This window comes from Chenopodium quinoa, unplaced genomic scaffold, assembly GCF_001683475.1.
Source record: "Chenopodium quinoa cultivar QQ74 unplaced genomic scaffold, ASM168347v1, whole genome shotgun sequence".
NCBI lineage: Eukaryota > Viridiplantae > Streptophyta > Magnoliopsida > Caryophyllales > Amaranthaceae > Chenopodium > Chenopodium quinoa.
Genome location: NW_018745195.1, coordinates 508,448 through 531,004, shown reverse-complemented (window position 1 = coordinate 531,004; position 22,557 = coordinate 508,448). Strand labels below are relative to the sequence as shown.

Here is a 22,557-nt window from a genome sequence, read left to right as displayed (position 1 = left end):
ATACTTTCATTACTTCACATTCTCCACCTTAATTCTTGTGATTTTCCTTCAAAAGTGACAAACAAAAGGGGACGGAGGGAGTACTATTTTAATAATATATTAATTAGTTATCTAACGCTCCAGGGCGCTTGTTAGCAAGATCCATAATAGAAAAGAGCAATATCCTCCATGGTAAAGCTTAGGGAAGCTGCAAATGATATAATTATTATCTGATGCACCCAATCAAGCGCCGGGGTTTCCCTCTTAATTATAAATTGGAAATTCACAAGCTTGATATAAAATATGAAAGATGCAAGGTTTGTTCACCAGTGTTATGGATCGTTACAACAAAGCCATACAGAAATGAGATAAGATCATCTACGTACGAAAAAAGTGGGTTCAATCAAATGATTAGGAAGCTAAGTGCCGAAATTGCTTTAGAGCAAGTTAAAATGTGGGTTGAGGATAACAATATAATCGAGGCAAACACATCCTTTGGATTTGGATGCAGTAGTTTACATTCACACAAACACACAAAAATTGCTAAGAGAGAAAAGGAAATTGCTAATTAAGGGCTTGACGAGTTTACATTCACACATTCACACAACACTATGTTTGGATAACACTTGTGAAGGGAAAAGGAGGGGAAGGAAAAAGAGAGAGGGGAAAGGGAGGTGAGGGGGAGGGAGGAGGTGACCTTCCATTTTCCCTCCAAATCTCTTCAACAATGGAAGGATTTGGTTTATTTAAAGGGGAAGGAAAATGGATCCTTCCAATTCCCTTCCCTTTTCTCCTTACATTAGGTATCCAAAGAAAGGATGATGCATCCTTTCTTTTCTCTTCTCCTTCTTTCCCTCCATTTCTCTCTATTCAAACATAGTGTAAAAGTATTGTTGCTAGCTTAATGCATACCCTTTTGTTGTGTCAAAGACACTTATTTTTAAATGGGTGGTAGCTCTTCGTGTTTTGGGTATGAAACAAGAACACATAGTTTTGAGTTCATATTGCCATTTTCTATTCAACTTTCTCACAAATCTTCGGACCATATAAAGATAGAAAATAAAAGGCGACTTGTCAATAATCGGAAAATTACAAAGGCTTGAAACTTTTATTGTAAGAAATATGATGATATGCTTGGAATCTGATTTCGGGTCTTGCAATAGCGAGCGATCGATAGCTTGTGAGGTAGCTTAGTAGCGGTTCGTAGGCAAATTTGGAGTTTCGACGAAATTGGAGCTATAGCAGCTCTTAGTCGAGTGAGCTATAGCTTACGGAGGTCAGTAGATGCATGCGGCTGCCAAGCGCAAGAGTCAAAGTCGCAAGTGTGTGAGTGCGCAACCTTAGAAGTTGCGCACGGCGGGGTCCGCACAACTCTGATTGTTGCATGCGACATTTAATACTGAAGCAATTAACGTTTTTCTTCGTGTCTTTTGTGATCGTATTCCGAAGTACTATGCAATGTATACATAGAGTCTTTGTTGTGAGTTCTGAGAGAGGTAATAACATTAGAAATGTGAGAGACAATCAATCTGTATTCTATGATTGGTCTCAAATCTGATCTGAATCTGTAATCTATTTTCCTAAGATAAATAAAATTATTACTCTCGCCTGCCTGTGGACATAACCAACGCGTTGTTAGTGAACTACGTAAACCATCTATGTATGTTTTTCTTATTAATTTTACATTCAATATTTGTTTTTTCGTGCATCTGTTATAACATTAAGCTATGCTGGAAGTGAGATTGAAAATAAACTACCTATCTAAGGAATTAGTGCAATTGCATAAGTTAAAGTATTAGATCTATTTGAATATATACTTGCTTTAATTCCAAGGTACTTTGCTACCTCATTGATAGTATTCTAGATTTGCATTCTCGAAATCATTTTGTATTAGACATGCATATTATGACAAGGCTAATTAATTCTTTAAATTTAACTCATCAAGTCATTTTTTTTTCTTAATTAAAGCAATCAAATTTTATAATAATTCAGTTAGCATGATATGGGTTAATTCCATAGTCCCCTATCAATAGCAACGGTCTATTTATATTAAGCAATTGAGAATTGGGTGTTCATTACATAATAAACAGTGTCATGTATATATATCGTGATCTGTACTAGACATGATAGTTTAAGCAAAAAAAAAAAATGTATGTCATCTCCTATTGTTTTTTTGAACAACGAAACGGGCTATTTAATTAATTAAATCGAGGTCCGCCAAAGCTTGAAAACTTTGGGGGAAAGAAGCAGTAAAAATATGAGCAGAATTAATATCTATTGCCCATCTTGCAACTAGATGGGCTACCGTATTACCGGATCTTTTCACATGAACACATTTAAAGCTATTAAGAGAGTTACAAATACTGAAAATATTCTCGAAGAAAATAAAAATAGGAGCTGCCCCTTCCTGATGTTGTATGATTACACGCACCACATTGACAGCGTCACATTCTAGCATCACATCCATATACCCCAAACTTCTCGCCACCATCAGATTAAACAAGGTAGCAGCAGCCTTTGCCATAGCAGGCTTCCAGTAGTAGCTAAGAGGCTTCACTGCAGTAGCCAATACAGCCCCATTCCTGTCCTTGATCACATCACCTAACCCTACTCTCGCATCACCAAAGATCGCAACATCCACATCCACCTTGACAAATTGACTAGCTGGTGGCACCCAATGTGAACCAAAAGGTACATCAACAGCAGCAGGACTGCCACCCCGCACCCTAGTATTGTACACCCCATACTCCTCACTCAATAAAGCAAAACCTATAGCAACCATCACACCATTCACTGCCTCCCTCATCTCCAAAAATCACCTTGTTCCTGCAATGCCACGCAGCCAATGCTAGGGAAGAGAACACATGCAGCTGGGCTTTTTCAAGCCTACTTGCTACCCAAACAAACAACTCTCGAAAAGAAGTAAAAGGAGCATCAGCGAGCATGTCACCGAATTGGCTATGAGCCCAAATTTGAATGCTATGTTTGCACCTAAAAATCGAGTGCAGTATAGCCTCCTCCATTGCCCCACACACTCCCACACCTCTTCGACTCTCTAATATGTCTCTGGTATAGCACCTCCATTACACCCAAAAAGCCTTTGCACGCACGCCAAATAAAGTGACTTAACTTTGGTGGCCCCATCTAAACCCCACACCACTTTCCACAGATCACTCTCACACGCACCATAAAACAACTCCCATGTCCTCATGTGCCAAGTCTACCAAGCCAATAAGTTGATCGCACTGAGAACATTCCATCAGAAGTTGGCCACCAAAACCTTCTGTCACTCCCCCAACTGCTAGACAAGGAATATTTAAAATAGCTTTGTAGTCTACTTCATCAAAACATGCCTCACCTGCTCATAATTCCAATAACCATGCTCAATGTCAATCAACTCACACACACGCATACTGACATTGCTATCATTTCTCGGAGTAGGCACACGGTGATTACCATCCCTAGGCAGCCAAGAGTCATCCCAAACATTTATCGATGTCCCATTTCCCATTCTCCATTTTGACCAATCCTTCAAGCAATAGAGCCTTAGCCCCCCAAATACTTCTCCAACTATAGCTTGGATTATGACCCCCTAACAACCCCAATAAAGTCCGAATGCTTAAAATACCTTGCTTTCAAGATCCAATACAAAAGCGAGGAAGTATCATTGCACAAACACCATCCTTGTTTCGCGAGCAATGCTTGATTGAAACATTTCATATTCCTAAAACCCAACCCATCCATTGATTTTGGAAGACATAAAGACTCCCATCAATGCCAATGCATTTTCCTCTCCGATTCGGAGGGTCCCCACCAGAATTTTGCAATGATAGATTACATTTCATCAATTAATCCATCGGAAATTCTGAAAATGCTCATCATGTAGGTTGGGATTGCTTGGGCCACTGCCTTGATCAACACCTCTTTACCCGGACAAGACAACAACTTTTCCTTCCACCCTTGTAGCTTCTTCCAAATGTACTCCTTTAGACAAGTGAATACGGGTTTTTTCGATCTTCCAATAATTGTCGGCAACCCTAAATACTTCTCATGTTTGTCCACTTCACGAACCCCCAAGGTCTCAACGATCTCCTTTCTTCTCTCCCGGTCAACACATTTACTAAACGCCACTTCTGTCTTGCATAGATTAACTTTCTGACCTAACGCTCTATCATATGTACTAATTATATCAGCAATTTTACAGCATTCATGCAAAGTAGCTTTAGCAAATAAAATACTGTCATCCGCAAAGAATAAATGGGAAACCCTCGGGGTACCTCTACAAACACGAGCACCATGAATAATACCATTCGAAGCCGCTTTAGAAATTAACCCCGAAAAAGCCTCCGCACAAATCAGGAACAAATATGGAGATATAGGATCCCCTGGTCAAAGACCCAAAGATGGAATAAGCGAGCCAGAAATCGAGCCATTATGCTTGTAGGAGAAGGAAACACTCGATAAGCAATTCATAATCCTCCCAATCTAGGTAACACTAAAACCCATCTTCAGCATGACATTAGAACCGCTGCTAATCAATTACCCTACATTTATACTAAACCCTCCTTAGCCGCCCAATTCATTCATTACACTCTCTCTCCCCCTCTTCCACCTTGGTTTTTTCTTACTCATCTATCCTCATCGGGGCTTCGGATTTGAGTTTCTCACTCATCCTTACCGTAGCTTTGAGTCTCACACTCACCCTCGCTCGTCGCCGTTCAGATCGTTCAATCAATGTGGCACCTACCGATCTGATGGATTTTAATTAGATATGTGTTTGGAATATATGTTTTTGTTTTAAAAAAGTTGTGAGTTTGTGTTGTTTATTTTTTTTTTTTTAGTCACAGTGACGGTGGAAATGCTTTTGTTCTTGTTAAGCAAAGGGAATTCACCTAACTTTGTAGATTAGTCACCATGATGAACATGACAATTAGCTAATTAGATTAAGGTTGTCGACAAAGATAAAAACTTTGAAATATGTAAGTAGTAGTAAAGATAATACAAGTCAGTTTCTTAGATTTGATGCCAATGTATTCAGATTGAATAATGTAGCACTTGTATTATGGTTTAACTCTATTTAAAAGCATAGTACACTAATTATATGCACAAAAAATGTCTCTTTTATCTATTTAATTAGAAAGACAAACACTAGCTAAAAGACACTAGATACTAATCAGTCATCATACTATGTGTTTGGGGTCCAAATAACTTGTATTTGGGGTCAGTCCATATATGAAAATAAACAAAGCCCAATAGGCAAGGTTCAACCCTCAAACTCTAAAGCCAAGTCAGGTACAGCAAGGCCCAGTCAAATGACAGCCCACTTGACTATTCAAGCCCAATCCACTCAATTGGAACAAGGTATAAAAACTCATATTCTTGCACAATTATATTCATTCACACAAATTGCCTCAAACAACAAATTATCTTGCATAGCTTTCTTCTCATTACCTTACATCCGTTCTGACTTCGGCATCGGAGGGGCCTTCCTCGGCACAACCCCCGAGGCCAGTTTATGTGTGTTTAGCTGTGCAGGAAATCCTCAATTCGGTCATCACTCGAATTGGGCTTCATCTCCACTCATCCGAAGGACCTGCTGAGGGTCCATTGTTTTCTGACCGAAACAATATGTATTCCTTACCCTCTATAATTTGACAAATTTAAATTATATAATCATAATTGAGTTTATTGTGAACATGAAATGTTAGTTAATTTTTCCCTATTTTATCCGAGGTTTATAATTGTGGTTAAGGTTTTGAAAAGTTCTTTTTGGCCATTATAATTGTTGTCTGTGTAAACTGGCTTGCTGCCAGCATAATAACATATTCTCTAGTGACTTTTTCCATGTCATTTGACTTTCATCGTAAACTAGAGTGAATGAAGATTTTAACTTAGTTCTTTGGTTTCCATAATTGCTAGTATCATAAATTTTTCTCACAATAGGTTGTACAATTGTATGCAGGATATATGCTGTTTTAAGGCTAATTTTTAACATATTTAACTTAGGATTAGGATGTTTGCTAATTATATGCAGGATACAAAATTTCAAGTGACAATGTCAAATGATGATCAGGTGGATGCTACTCGTGTTGCTGCCTGCTCGACGCCATTGTTGATGCTGCCTGCTTGACGCCACTACTATTGCGGCTGTGCTCTTGTTGTATTATGCTAAGCTGTTGAAATGGCTGATGTTATCCAATTGTATTTTTATTTTTTAATGAAAGTGTAGTTTTACAGGCTTCTGTTAATGGACATATTTAAGTTATATTTATATATATAAAGTCTTTGAGTGGCAATTTAAGGTGCAATTTTTTTTTTCTTACAAGTGCAAATGAGTTTCAGAGTAGCAAATTTTTGAATAGCAGATTAGTAGCACGTGAGACAAATGAAAATCCAGCAATTACATTTTTAATTAATTGTAAAAAAAAGGTATTTATCTGCTGGGGTTAATGGCATTAACCACTGCAAATGAATCAATTGATTTGCTATCCTGGCGTTTGCTGCCCCTCAAAAAACGCAGCAAATGAATCATTTTTAACTGCTGCAAATAAATGTTTTTCTACTAGTGAAATAAAGTCCCAAAAAACTGTGTAATAACCGAATCAATCCCCTCTTTAGAGCATTTCCACTCCCCCATATTCATCATATAGACCCGCAATAGTATTCTTCTTCCCCATCCCTCAATTCGTTTGATCTAGCCCGGGTATACCAATACGACTCCTCCAAACGGCGAAGCTCCTCAATCTCATTCGCAATATCATTACACTGCTTCAACCTTCCCCCATCGAGCCTACCCCCTTGCGCCACTTTTAATCTACTCTCGGCCTACTTTATTTTTTTCTTCAAAGCTCCAAATGTCTTTTCAGCCCAAGATGATAAACTCTCTGCCACCCTAGCAATTCTGGTGGGCATCGTCTCCGTCACACCAATTCCCCAAGCATCCGACACAACATTACTACACTCCGTATTGGACAGCCACATAGCTTCGAAACGGAACACTTTGTCATTCTTCCTATTCACCTCCTTATCTCCGAACTTCAGTAAAATGGGAGCATGATCCGAATGGCATAATGGGAGATTAATTACCTCCGAATACGGGAATAAAGAACACCACCTGTCACAAGCTATATATCTGTCAAGCCGTTTCCTAACCAATGTATCTTCGGTAGTCACTACAAAAAAATGTCCATATAGAAATGGAATTCTAGCGACGGAATTCAATCTGTTTATAAATTAGAGACGGAATTAAAAAAAAATCCGTCTCTAAATTAATTTAGAAACGGAATTAAAAAATCCGTTTCTAAATTAGAGACAGAATAAAAAAATCCGTCTGTAATTAGAAACGGAATTGAAAATCCGTCTCTAGATTAGAAACGGATTTTTTTCCGTTGCTAAATTAGAAACAGATTTTTTTTCCGTTGCTAAATTTAGAGACGGATTTTTTTTTTTCGTTGCTAAATTAGAGACGGATTTTTTATTCCGTTGCTGATATGAGCGACGGATTTTTAATTTAGTCTCTAAATTATTTTTGAAACGAATTATGTAAAATATTACTTTAGAGACGAATTATGTAAACTAAAATTTGTTTCTAAACTAGAGATGGATTTTAAATTTCGTCTCTAATATTTCTTTCACTTATTATCAATTATGTGCGTTGAAGTAAACAAATAATACTTAGTATAATTGGTAAGAGTTTCACTATGTGACTTTGAAGTCACTATGTGACTTTGAGGTCACGGGATCGACTCCTACCTATTGCGATTCTTGAGATTGAAGATTCAAGGAGCCTTACATGCAAAGCCAAGTCGGGTTGACCCGAGTGAGGTCGAGCCGAATAGCATCTACTTTTAAATACAAAATAATTTTTTCCGTTGCTAAATTTAGAAACAGATTTTATTTTTCCGTTGCTAAATTTAGAGACAGATTTTTTTTTCCAATTGCTGATATGAGCGACGGATTATTTTTTCCTTTGCTAAATTTAGAGAAGGATTTTTTTTCCCCGTTGCTAATACCAGCGACAGATAAAAATATTTCGTTGCTAAAACCAGCGACGGAAATAAAAATCCGTTGCTAAGTTCAGTAACGGAAAACAATTACAACGTCGCTAGTCTCATTTAGCGACAATAGTTTTGCCAACTAGCAACGGATTTGATCTGTTGCTAAATGTCTAATTTTTTTGTAGTGAGTGCCTCTTTGCCAAGTGTAAATGTTCCCTTTAAAGCCAAGGTCCCTACATTCACAGTCATCTAAAGCCCCACGAAAAGCATCAATTTGGCATTCCCTTCTAACCGCCCTACCCTCTTTTTCATGCATCCCGAGTATCTCATTAAAATCCCTAAATATCAGAAGATTTGACTCCGCTTTTAGTATTCTCATCAAATCCCACGTAAGATGCTTATTTGTTGCCTCCGGCCAGCCATAAATTCTTGCCAACCTCCAAATTGGTTCGTTCTCGTTGTCACACACCTCAGCATATATGTGATGAGCCAAAAAAGATCGAACCTCAACATTGATGTCTTTCCACCACAAGCCCAAACCCCCCGATCTCCCTACACTAGTTAGACGTATACCGTTAACATAACCACATCTATTTCTAATCAACTCCAAGCGTTTGTCATCAATTTTTTGATTCCGTGACAAACACCACATTTAGCCTATCCCTCCAACACCAATCTTGGAGAGCCTTAATTGTTTATGGGTTGCCAAGCCCATAACAGTTCCAAGCTAAGATTTTCATTGCTCTTCGCGGGGTTAGATATCACCAACCTCCGCTACTTGACTCACAGGCACCAAGTCCATTGACACACAAGAGTTCTTTGCTTTTTTCCCAACTCCTCCCTAACATCCTCATCCAGCATCTCCTCCTTCCCCCTCTCCTTTCTTTTACTGCCCACCCTCACCACTATATCCCTAACATTACTACTTCCTGTTTGAGAAAGGCCTGCACAATCACTTTCTTTTTCAGTTTGCTAAAGTGTGACTGAACATTAGATGTCAAACCAATATTAAAAACAGGTACAGGCCCCCAGGAGCTAACATCATCGTTAAATTACCTTCCACTTCCATATTGTCAGCATTCATCTCACCCCCCCCCCCCCCCCATATCTACCCCAAGTGAGGTTTCTTTTTCAGCATCTCTCTCCCTCAAAATTGAGACCCCACCCCAACCTCCTTACTCACATTCCCCTGCCCCTCCTTTCCCTCTATCAGCTCCTCCCTTCCCTTATGCATCTGAACCTCATTTTCCTTCCGAGCAATCTTCAACGTCGCATTAGTTTCAACAATTGGGTCCTTTGTGACAAAGGATAATTTTTTTGCCACGCTAAGCTCTTGAACCTCCGCAACATATATCCAACCTTCTGCCTCTTTTGGGTGAAGCCTTCAACCATAAACCCCACCCAAGGCCTTGATTCTGCATCTCTTCCGGCACAGTCACACAGTCCTTCTCATTGTGACCCATTACGCCACACATAAAACAGAAAAATGAGAGTCGTTCATATTTTAGATTAATTTTGACAATCACACCTTCTATGTTCTGCGCATTTATAAAACGTCGCAAAGGTCTGCTGACATCGAGAAGCACTTCACCCTCCTATTCTTCTCAATGCCCAGGACGACTTCTTCAAATCTCAATAATATCGCCCAATTTTCCAGCAATCGCCTTCACATGACCTTCAGATCTGCAATTGAAAGGAAGATTTTCGAATCGAACCTAGAATGGCGAGTGAGTCAAAACCACATCCGTCGGTTGTTCATCTCCTTTATTTTTGTTAAGGATTAGTTAACTATGTTCAAAACACCATGGCCGCCCGAGTAACACCTTCTCCTTGTCTCTCCAATGGAAAAATTGGAAGACAAATAGATTTGAGCCAATAGCCCTAATTACAACCTTCCCTTTCATCCCCCAAGATTGGGTAATTGTTCGTTTAAATGCTTCGAGATTCACAACTCTATTAGTCAATAATTTCCCAACAATCATCAGAGAAACCCTAGCATCATTCGAAGCAACAGTCCTAAAATCCACAATTTTGCCATCCTCCTCCTCCAGATTAAGGTTTGCGCACTTAACAATCAGGTCATCACCCATAGTAGCCAGAGAAAAACCACGGCAAACGGTGGTGGGTAAATTCTTTCTCACGAGGGAGGCCGCCCTTTCTTTCGAGGGAGAGCAATAAAACTGTCCAACTTTTCCGTCCCTTACTGTATTTACAAGTTTCTTAAGATTTTATTTATTATTTATTTTTTATTATTATTATCTTTTTTTTTTTTTTTTTGGTGAAGGTTCTTAAGAATTTGTTGGCATGAAACTCCTTACTTTATCGTCCCTTATTGTATAATAGTTAATTCCCACCTCTTGAGATATTGCCAAGCATATTTACGTATATTAAGGTAGGCACACTTCATATTAGCTTATTAATAGGTTAGGTCCTGTGCCATGCACGGTAATTTTAAATAGTTATTCTTAAATTAAAACTAAATTTTAATATAAAAAAAATTGTCTAAAATATTGTAATGAATTTATTATGAAAGGGGATGTTAGCCAGATAGGAATTTTAATATACGCATTTGACAATATCTATATATTTTTGTATATTTCACCAACAAATTGGTATCATTTTTTTTCCTTATTAACCAAATGAATTTCTTAAACCTATATACTATCCGTTTGGTAGGGCGTAAAACATTTTCACTGAAAAGTGTTTTCCCATTTTACATTGTTTGGTTTGGTGTAAGACATTAAAATGTAAAACTTGGGGTGAAAAATCATTTTCCACCTTATTGAAAATATTTCCCCCCCAATTTAGAAGGAAAACATTTTCCATCACAAGTAGAGGGAAAACATTTTCCATCACAAGTGGAGGGAAAATATTTTCCCTCACAATTGAATTTTCAGTTCAACCAAATAATGGAAAATGTTTAAAATGGAAAATCATTTTCCATTCAACCAAACAATGGAAAACTTTTTTGAAAATGAGTTTTCCATTGTAAAATGATTTTCATGGAAAACCGTTTTACATTGAAAATGTTTTATACCCTACCAAACGGACCCTAGTATTCAACTCGTAGATAGATTTCTATATTAATTTGTTTAGAAAGTAAATTGGTGCTGTAATAAACATAGTACATTACACTCAGTATGTCACATGTTAAGAATCCGGTTTTTTTTTTCTTAAATTTATACTCCGTAGTTGTTAATGTTTTTTTTATAGAAGGTTGCATATCAAATCTTTTATTTTAAATAATTAATATTCTAATTACTTTCTTGAAACTTCTAATATACTGTGTTATTTTATAAATATATTCAAAAAAATATATGTAATTATTGAAGTACATGACACTGTGTTTGGCAAAAATTATGTTGAAGTTTGATTTTTTTTTATTTTACTCAAGTTTATATATTTGTTAAGGATACATCATTGCTTGGATCCCACCTCGAATCGTGTCTACACATCACGGCATGTCCGTTTTGTTGAGGATGAATTTCCAATTTCCCATCTCACACCTACTGACTCTTCCCCTCCTATTCCAAGTTCGAACACTTGGTGCCAAATCTCCCTGCCCATTCTTCACAATCTAGTGCACCAACTAGCCACCGAAATTGCAGATTCCTCTCCCTCTACTCCAACCTCATCACCCTCACTGCGCTCCACGCCTTCTGCCCAGACCAGTCCTCCTACCATTGCCTCCACGCCACACACCTCTGCCACACATTCTCCTCACGCCACTGCTAGCACCGCACCCCTATCTACCACTCACACTTCTCAATCACCCTCCCAACCCTTCGGCATTATTACTCGCTCCAAAAACAACATCTTCAAGCCCAACAAGAAATATATGCATCACACTACTACCCAGCCTAAACCAGGCCAGAAATTCCACGCACTGTTTCCCAAGCTCTATAAGACCCAAACTGGAGGAAAGCCATGGAGGGGGAACTTGCCTCCCTTCATCGACTTGGTACTTGGGACCTAACATCCCCTACGGCTGCCTCTAACATTGTGAAGTGTTAGTGGGTTTTTCGAATCAAGTACAACAAAGATGGCTCTATTGAGCGGTACAAGGCACGCCTTGTTGCAAAAGGTTTCCAGCAACGTCCCGGGGTTGACTACACCGAAACCTTCAGCTCGGTTGTAAAACCGGCCACAATTCGTATTCTTCTTAGTCTTGCTATTTCTCAAGGATGGTTCATTCGTCAACTGGATGTCAACAACGCCTTTCTACAAGGCTCGTTGACTGAGGAGGTGTTTATGGCCTAACCCCCTGGTTTTACAGACCCTACATATCCTTCCCATGTTTGCAAATTAAAGAAAGCAATTTACGGTCTAAAGCAAGCCCCGAGAGCTTGGAACACTGAGTTGGCTTCCTATCTAGTTGGAGTTGGTTTTCGCCGTTGTGTCTCCGATGTTTCATTATTCATTTTACATCATTCGAGCACTTCTATTTATCTCATTGTCTATGTTGATGATATTATTGTCACCTGTCCTAATCAAGCTATTCTCACCAATTTTATCAAGCAGTTTTCTAACAGGTTTTCATTGAAGGACTTGGGTGCGACCTTTCTTACTTCCTGGGTGTGGAAGTCATGCCTACGACCCATGGCCTTTTCCTAAATCAGTGAAGATACATTATTGATATGTTAGAGAAACTCGGCATGCTTGACTCCAAACCAGCCTCAACTCCCATGGTCTTGACGGAACATCTCACGGCTTTGACAGGCACCCCCCTTGCTGTTCCCAAAGACTATAGGGCTGCTGTAGGAAGCTTGCAATACCTCATACTCACTCGGCCGGATGTCGCCTTTGCGGTTAACAGGCTGTCTCAGTTCATGCATTGTCCAACAACGGCCCATTGGACTGCCCTTAAGAGACTCCTTCGATACTTGAGTGGTACTCTTGACAAAGGGATCACGATTTACCGTGATACTTCACCCATTCTTTATGCCTTTTCAGATGCCGATTGGGCAGGAGATCGTGATGACTATACCTCTACTATGGGGTATGTTGTGGTTCTGGGTCGTACGCCTATCACGTAGCAACGGTCACTTGTTCTCTCCTCTACTGAAGCTGAATACAGGTCAGTCGACCACAACAACCGAAATACTATGGGTTCGCAATTTACTCACTGAAATGGGTGTCACATTGCCATGCACTCTAGTTATCTATTGTGACAACCTTAGTGCAACGTATCTCACTGCCAATCTTGTTTTTCAATCAAGAATGAATGAAGCATCTCGCTGTGTCTTATCATTTCATTCGAGAACAGGTTCAACAAGGAGTTTTGCGAGTAGTTCATGTCTCCACAGGGGACCAGCTTGCGGATTTTCTTACCAAACCTTTATCACGACCTCGACTTGGTCTATTGCTTACCAAGATCGGACTTTCAAACCCATCGTCCGTCTTGCGGGGGCATGATAGAGATACAAGATAATTATCTTTTGTGATTATCTCTTTTCCATATTTGTAGGGATATATTATTATCCTTCTCTTTGCTGTATGTTTATCTCTTTGCTGTATACGTATAGTTTGTTAGCCTCTTCCTTGTATAAATATAGGTTGTATACTCATCTTTTAATCATTCAAGTAAATACAATTATCTTTCACTATACTCCTCTACCCACTTCCCTTACCCCCACTTTCCTGACACCTCACACCCCACTCAAAATATCAGATATCACCACTGCTAATACCAGCTACCCCTTTCTCTTTCTTCTCCGTGCCACTCTCTCTCCTCCTCTTTTCTTTACTCTATCTGCATTTCAATGGAGTCCAAGAAAAAATCGCGAATTCGTGCAATGGAGTCCGAGAAAAGTCAGTGACTCAGTGGTTTGCTTCGTCGCTTCACGCCTTTTTTTTTTTTTTAACTGCTGAGTCACGTGCACCAATGTAGATCCGCTCCTGGTTTAGGGTAGTACGGTTTATTTGATTAAGATCCCACAATTTACTACTTGAAGCTCAAGTAAAAATCATAGCAATAAAAAAATCTCTTAGCATGCATGTAATTTATTACTACTCGTACGCCAAGGTGCATGACATGGTTCGGGATGTTGCGTTGTGTATAACCTCGAAAGATAGTCATTCATAGATTGTCATCGCATTGTAAAAATGTCCTTAGAAGAGGATGGGACAAACTCAATAGAATATCTAATAATTTTAGTATAAGAGACAATTTTAGTGGAACCAATGGACTAGATCACATACATTTTGCTTCTTAAATGTTGCTTAAATGTTGGGATGAAAACCGCTACAGAAACAAGCTAAAGCCACGTTCAGTTTCTTAATCAAGCAATAACCAGTTTGAATTAAACTATAAATTGTTAACTGTTAGGTCAACTGATGCCACGTGAAATCAAATTCCTTTGGCTTTGCTTGCAATGCAATCAGCTACAAACTAGGAAATACAAACAGTCGAGCACATTTCATACAAGAAAATTTTGTAATTAATTGTTGCTAGATTGACTGACTAGATTAAAAACTATTGTGTTAGTTAAAGTTAACTTAATATTCAAGATTTAGGATCAAATCCCGCCATCAATTTAGCAATTATTGTATATCCGGTCCATAAATAATAGAGTAGTGAATATTATATATTCCTAGGCCTCAAACATCAGTTTAAGCTTTTGGTTGAATTGGTAGTCTCACATGGTATTGAAGCCAACTTGACATAAAGGTGTCACGAATTCAAATCTTATCCACCCCCCACACTTCAAGTCTAAAGGGCTCTCGTGTGATTCAATTTCCGTATCAACTTCCTCTTTCTCCCCACCTTCCCAAAAAATGAAGGCGAATGGAAGGAGTAAGAAACACACTTAGCTAGCAACTCAGCAAGTTAAGAAGAGTAGAAGACATAAACCTTGACATTTTACAAAACACCAAGACATTAAAGTTTTTTCTTGTTTTTGTTGCAGGTTGATTGTTGCATAGAAAGACAAAAGAAAAAGAAAAATGAGCGATAATTTGAGGTCAAAATTTCTTGATGTTTATCAAATCCTTAAATCTGAACTCATGAATGACCCTGCTTTTGATGGGATTGACATTTCTCGAAAATGGGTTGACCATGCTTTCAATGATTTCTACTTAGTTTTCTTGGTAATATTCACTATTTTCTTTATGTTTTTGGAATATATATATAGGTAGATTAAGCTCTTTTACATTTGTTCAACTATTAATCTCCTTTATAAATAAATCAAAGTTTTGTGACTACTATGACTCTTACACGAAGCATGCATATAGTATATCACATTATCACTTGTATAAGTTAGAACACAATTATGCATATATACTATATGATTCATCATAGTTAAGTTAGTTTCATTTTTTTTTTCTTTTGGTTAAGAAGAAGCTAAGGGATCACCTAAGGGCATGTATGGGGAATCAATCCCTCAAATGAGTCGCGTAAAGTTTGATCCATAGACTATAGGGGATCTGGGTAAGGAGCGATACCACTATCCCACTACCTCAACCTCAACTGATTAGTGTTAAAGTACTATTGTGAGTTCCCTTGATAGACAAAGATCAATTATTTATGAAATGTGCATGTTCTTCTTATTTCTAGCTAGTTCTAATTTATATTTCGATTCTAGTATTGCTTCTTAATCATACCAAAGTATTGATAGTATTCAAATTAAGGCTTGAGTTATTAGAGTTACCAAATCATATTCCTATATACTCCGTATAATACATTAATTCTTGAACACCGATAATAAAAAGATTGCCTTATATATTGAGCAGAAATATATGTCTGATATTCTATCTGCACCGTTTTTCAGATGCAGGAGCAGGACAACCCAGGAGGTAAGGAACCTGTAAAAATCTATGTCTTAACTATTCCAAGTTGCAACAATTTCTATAAATTATATTTGCCTTGATATACTAGCATTCAATAAATTCGTCAATTCTTTTGACCTGCAGAGAAGCTAAGCCGAGGGATTTCTGTTCTTGACAGCTACAAGCTCTTGAAAGATGGAAAAGAACTGACTGATGATGAAATCTTTCTTGCTTCTGCACTTGGGTGGTGTATCGAATGGGTACATAGACATAAACTATGCCTCGTGTATGTGCAGTCGTATAATAATCACTCGTTACTTTCAGAGAGTAGACTTAGACTAACTACAAACTTGTTTGTTTAGCTTCATTCATATTTCCTTTTTCTTGGTGAAATTTTGGAAAAGCGTCATACAATCAGAGATCGGCCTCTCTGGTTCAAAGATCCAAAGGTGTGTAATATATCCTAGGTTACATTCAGTCTTCTTGAGAAGGCATTAGCCGTAATATCTGCTGTAAGTGGAATGTTCTTACCCCTTTCAGATTCGCATGATGGGTACTAACGGTGGTATAATACTTCGACATCAAATTCAAAGAGTTCTCAAGAAGCATTTCAGAAATAAGAAGTATTATGTGGAACTGTTGGATTTGTTTAATGAGGTAATTATGATTTGGTTGGTCCGAGGTTACATACAATTTTCGCTACATGTTAATATAGCTATGCATATATGTTAAGCGTGTCCTGTGTATTACAGGTGGAGTTTCAGACTGCATATGGACAACTGAACGATCTGCTTACTACTTTAGAAGAAGAAAAAGACCTTTCAAAATATTCATTGGATCTGTTAGTAGAGCTAAACCATTCTTCTATTCCTCTGTCTTATAACTTTACATAAATTAATATTTCTAAGTTCATTTTCCCTGATGTAGTCACTGTCGCATTGTTCAGTACAAAACTGCTAGCTACTCATTCTATCCGTCTGTAAGTTCGATTCTCACTTGAACTCGTTTTAAATCCTATAATGATCATAAGACATACAAGTATTACTTATGTACAAAGTTCTTATTCTCAGTTATATCTCTTGAAAGCATAGAATTTATGTGATGAATGCATTCAAATTAAATACTAATTAAGTAATAGCTTACATATGTACTGTAATTAGTATGTACATAACATGACCTTAGTTGATTAGAGTCGCAGAATATGTTAAACTGAATTGTTCATGCATCCTTCATCTAATAGCCAAGTTAAAATTTACCATTTTCGCCTGTCCTAAGCCAAGCTAACAGTACATATCCTCTCTAGTAAGTCTAGTTAGCTGTTTCTTTCCATTAATTGTATGAGCTTGCAAATAATATTATAAGCTTCTTAGTACTGTTCTCTTCTAATTAATTCGATTGTTGTGACATGCATGTTTCCTTAAATTTACAGGTTGCATGTGCTTTACTTATGTCTGAAGAAAATCTTGAAGATCATCTTGATGCCAAAAGCATTCTAATTGATATAGGAAATTATTTCCAGATTCAGGTTAGTTTTAGTTTTACAACATTTTGGTTCAAATCTTCAGGTGGAATGAAGACCAAATGTGTATACGAACTCCAACACTAGCTAGTTTGACGAATAATACAGTACATCATTATTTCTGTGTTCATTCTTACAAGTTTGATGCTTAATTTCTTCTGTTATAGGTTGACTATCTTAATTGTTTTGGAGACCCTGAAAATGGCAAGGTGAGCGAGGGTGCAAACTAATTGCTACTGCATTCTTAAAATTTAAATATGTCTGTTTTATTTGAGTTTCTTATATGTTATGCTTACACTTCAGACTGGAACTGATATTGAAGAATTTAAGTGTTCGTGGTTGGTTGTGAAAGCTCTAGAACTCTGTAATGATGAACAGAAAAAAGTCTTACATGTAAGTTATGATCGCGCATTCTTGATAAAGTACTGTGACAGTTTCATCATTCTGTTTATTCAATTCTTTAGCATAAATTTGGTATTCAGGAAAACTATGGCAAACAAGACCCTGCCTGTGTGGCAAGAGTTAAAGAACTCTACAATGAGCTCAATCTTCAGGTTAGTTCTTTGATTTATTGTTCGATTTTTCTTCTCTGTAGTCTTTTTTCTGTCATTTCCTAAGCTTTATAACATTCTATATAGGGTGCATTTGTCGAGTATGAGATACAGAGCTATGTGCGGTTGACCACATCCATTGATGCATATCCTAGCGCGGCAGTGCAAGCAATTCTGAAGTCATTCTTGGCCAAAGTATACAAGAGGGCATAACTAAAGGTCATTCTCCACCCTTTCCAAATACTAGTTTTATAGGGCTTTAAAAAAATTCTAGGTAATGATCCATATGATGAAGGGACTCAGTTGATTAAAATTGGTCCAAACTATGATTTGCTCCAGTTTTAGTGTTGTGCACTTACTGTTGAGGTAACATGGTTTTTGCATCATTTTTTGAGAAAAAATGACACCCTCTGTTGGATTAACCACCCTATGTTTACTGTGACTTAGAAGTAATGTATTCATGCTTGTAAATGTATGTGCAAAAAAATAAAAGCTGACTTTCATATACAATACTAGTAATTTGGAAGACTTTATACAATGTTAAAGTTAGCTACAAATTAAGTCCCTTCACAAAATGTCTTCTAACATGACTGCCTTAGACAAAAACTTACAAAATACAAAAGTACACATAACCAAAGAGGATTAAAATATGTTACAAACCCATTGTGTAAACAAAATGTTGGTTATGTGTGGCAGTCCCTGTGCCTATTTCCACTATTAAAGCCTTGTAAATGCAATTGTCTAGAACACTTTTCTTAAGTCCCTTGAGACAGATTGTGTTCAGTATTACTAGGTTGGGGAATACTGACATCAATCTGTCCATGTTCAAGGAAACTTAGACCTTGAACCATTAATTCATTTGGTACTTCTATTTGAACGGGCAGCTGTCTCATTCTTTCAAGCTTTTTCTTTCCATTGTGAGGGTTTTTATATCGATTTCCCTCGTTTCCCTTAAGGATTTCCAGCATACAGTATTGCATGTGCAACCAAGTGAAATTCAAAGACTTTGGATCATATGTGTTGTATGCTTTTTCAACTGCTTGTAATAACTCTTCTAAACTTCTTGGAAATTCCTTATACTAAATTGATTGAATGGCTCTGAAAAACCCCAAATCTAGAATATTGAGGTCGAGGCTTTGGGCTGGCTGGTTTAAAAGCCTGATGTTGAAACCATCCAAAGTTGCAGCATGTAAAAAATCTGTATCATTAGGGCTGATGTGGGGTCTGGCATTGTCTTGTTGTATCCATATTTCCTTACATGCTCCTAAAGGCCATTTGGATCTGATTGCTGGAAGCATTTTATCAATTAACATTGACCTGATAATAGCTTTAATAACTTATTGCAAAGCCTTTGTCTCAACTGTGCCTGCCACTCTGTTCTTTGAGTTTTTCTTTGCTGCTACCTGTTCTGTGAAAGGAAAAACACCAATTTTTCCATCCCAAAATATTTCTCCATCGTTACAAATATGAGGTCTAGCAGTCCCAGCCATAACCATAACCAATTCCATGAAATTTTTACTTTGAGTTGCTCTGTATGGGTCATCCTCCCACGGGAAAAGATAAAATCTTTGAGTCTTATCACTCATGTAAAACCATTTTTCATCAATATGCACCATGTTATACATTGCACTAAACTTAGGAAGTTCATTTACCGTTTCCGAAATGACATTGTCCATTATAAATTGCACTCTTTTAATTTTATGGTGATGCTGAAGTGATGGTTTTATGCTATTTGTATGTGCCCTAAGTATGCCATTTCTAAGCAACCTATAGAATGTTGTATGACTTAAGTGCAGTGCCTCAGCTAACCCTCTAATGGTGGTTCTTTTTTCAATTGGTATTGCTGCTAAAATTGTATAATCAAAGTATAATCTCTTCCTTCCCCTTTGTCTTTTTCTGCTGGACACATCAATGACTCTATTTCCCCCAAACTGCCCCTTAGCTTTTGCCTAAATTCTTCCAATAGTTGTCCTATGTACATTATATTTGTATGCTAATTTTGTAATTGAACCCTTTGGTACTAATTCCCCCCTGGCAGTACCTTTTTCCTTCTTGTGCTAGAATTAGTTCTTGAACAATATGTTGTCTTTGTTTATCAGTTAATTCAAATTTTTTTTTTCCATTTTTATCTACTGTGACATTATCATGTTCTAACTCAAAAACTACAATTGTTGGATTACCATTATTTTCTAATCCTATTTCACAATCAGATTCAGATTCAGAAGAAAAGAGTACCTCGTAATCTTCGTGAAACTGTGTTGACTGTTCCAAATTGTAAAGCTGATCTTCATCCTCAAACCACTCAGAATCCATTCCCCTAATGTGATGTGTATGCTGTGATGACAGAAGAAACGGTGTTAAGTGCTATGTGTGCTGTGTGCTTCCAAGTGCAGTGGACTACCTCGGGAAAAAAAAAGAAAAAAAAAAGTTGGTTAAAGCATTCAATGTAGTGGACTGAGTAACTCACTCCTTTTCTAGTGTAGTTGAAGTACTTGGGTAGTCTTAATTTAGAATCACCAATGTTGGCGGTTTTTTTTGAAATTCTGAAATTTTGGTGTTTGGTTATTTAAAAAAATTTCATTGTTGAAAATTTTGGTGGGGATAGTTAAACTGAATTTTGTTTGGTAAATGTAAAACTTTCCCACTTTTCACTGTTTGTGAGTGGAGTGCAGGTAGTAAAAAGCATCCCTTTTTGTGTAATACATTGCCAAACATCACCACAGCTGGCAGCATGTGCTTTATGTGGTGGGTCTCATTTTTTTCTAATACAAGGACAATATTGTAATTTTACCACTATTAAATTTTGCCGTCAAATCCTCTATGATGCGATAAATAAATAAAAGAAGTATTTTTTTGCTGATGGATTTTGTTAACTCTTTGAAAGATACTCTGTATTAGTATTGATACAAAGTATATTACTGTATTCAAACCTTATCCAAACCAATAGTAAACGATCTTCTTTTGATAGCATCATGTACTCATAATTACTCCGTAGTATTTATAAATTATACATTGAGATTAATCCAATAATGATAATATATACTATATTAATATTAATACGAATCCAATAATGATAATATACTCCGTATTAGTATTAATACGAAATATATTACTCGTACTGTATTATGAATAATGTGGTCAAAATTAATATATAGCGCTAAATTTTTAGCCAAGCCACGAAACAGTGACACTTGGCATTTCTATTGTTTGCTAAGTGTCGCGCCACGTAGGCAGTAATTGGATATAAGTATGACACATAAGATTTATTTTAATATATTTTTTTATATGTAGAATAGGATAAAAACTTGGATAAATTTAGATAGATTTGTACGATAAAAAAGTTATTTTAGAGTTTTATCTTCAATGAAATTTGGATAGATTTTTGTGTAAAAAAATTTGGATAGATTTTTAGATAAAACTTTTTGTTTAGAATTTTTTTCCAATAAAGTACCAATATTTCATACGTAGTATGTACAAGTAGTGAATCCAAAGGGGTAGGGTATATAGAGGTACAATTGTATTCCCATTCTCCTCCCTCCAAAAAAGGAAAAAAAAAAAACAAAACATAAATCAAAGAGATATGTTATTATATATAACTATATAACCAATATCTCAAGTCTTAACATACAATGTAGAAAAAATAAAAAGAGATCACAACTTTAGACAATAGTTATTTTTATTTGTACATTACTACTCTTACAACCCTACATATTACACTTCCCAGCTTTCTAAGTTTTTGTTTTCTTTTCTTATTTTTTCTTTTTTTTTTATAAAACACTAATATGTAAAAACTTTATTATTATTCATAGTACGTAAATACTTTTTTTTTTTGAAACATAGTCCGTAAATACTTGAACTTAGCACTACTATCAAATAAGGCCTTGTTTAGTTTAACTTATTTTTACTTATTTCAGGAAAAAATAAGTTAAGATCAGAAAAAAAAAAAGTTCAGATCAGAACATTGTTTTATGTGCGGTTTTTTATCGCTAAATATTCTTAATTTCGTAATGAAAAAAATTGTGAAAATTACATATTAATAAACTACACATTATTACGAATCTAACAAGATCCCACTTGATATATTTTTTCCTTATAAATTATCATACACTTAAGGTCAAAGTTTGGTCAAATCAGACAATCAGATCAGATCAAACCAGACCAGACCAGATCAGATCAGTAAAAATAAGGTGAACCAAACAAGGTCTAAGAGTATCAATTAATTATTTTGCTTCATATACTTCATATTGTTAATACTACGTATTTTATGGTTTCCTAATGTTACCTTAAATTATTTATATAAAAATAAGAGCTTTTGAATCATTAGTTCAAAATTTAGTACTCTCCCCTTCAACACAAAAACTTTATGTTTTACACAATTTTTTTTATACAGTCTGTTGTACCGTGAAGTAGAGGTTACTCGGTCAGGGGTTACTCGAGTTGCCGAGATTACTCGAGTTGGTAGGGTTATTCAAGTTACTCGATCAGGGGTTACTCAAGTTACTCTGTCAGGGGTTACTTGAGCTAATCCTAACCGAGTAACCCCTCAAGTAACCCCTGATCGAGTAATTCTTAGAGTAATCCATGACCGAACCCCTCAAGTAATCCCTGATCGAGTAATCCCTCAAGTAACCCCTAACCGAACTCCTTAAATAACCCATGACTGAATTACACGAGTAATCCCTAACCGAACTCCTTAAAATAACCCCTGACCGAGTAACTCGAGTAATCCCTGACCGAGTAACTC

General features: G+C 36.8%; 2 protein-coding genes across 2 annotated transcripts; both read left to right on the top strand.

Moving 5' to 3' along the window:
- The first annotated feature begins 12,613 nt into the window (after nt 1-12,613).
- LOC110711040 (uncharacterized mitochondrial protein AtMg00810-like) lies at nt 12,614-13,012 on the top strand. The gene has a single exon (XM_021889411.1). The coding sequence runs from the start codon at nt 12,614-12,616 to the stop codon at nt 13,010-13,012; it is 399 nt and encodes a 132-aa protein (XP_021745103.1).
- A 1,763-nt stretch (nt 13,013-14,775) lies between these two features.
- Nucleotides 14,776-20,626, top strand: LOC110711018 (farnesyl pyrophosphate synthase 1-like). The gene is made up of 13 exons (XM_021889383.1): nt 14,776-15,065; nt 15,746-15,770; nt 15,888-16,003; nt 16,106-16,192; nt 16,284-16,400; nt 16,496-16,584; nt 16,671-16,722; nt 17,173-17,268; nt 17,430-17,471; nt 17,566-17,655; nt 17,745-17,816; nt 17,901-18,032; nt 20,024-20,626. Exons 1-12 carry the CDS (start codon nt 14,922-14,924, stop codon nt 18,024-18,026), a joined length of 1,056 nt encoding a protein of 351 aa, XP_021745075.1. The 5' UTR covers nt 14,776-14,921; the 3' UTR covers nt 18,027-18,032; nt 20,024-20,626.
- The last annotated feature ends 1,931 nt before the right edge of the window (nt 20,627-22,557 follow it).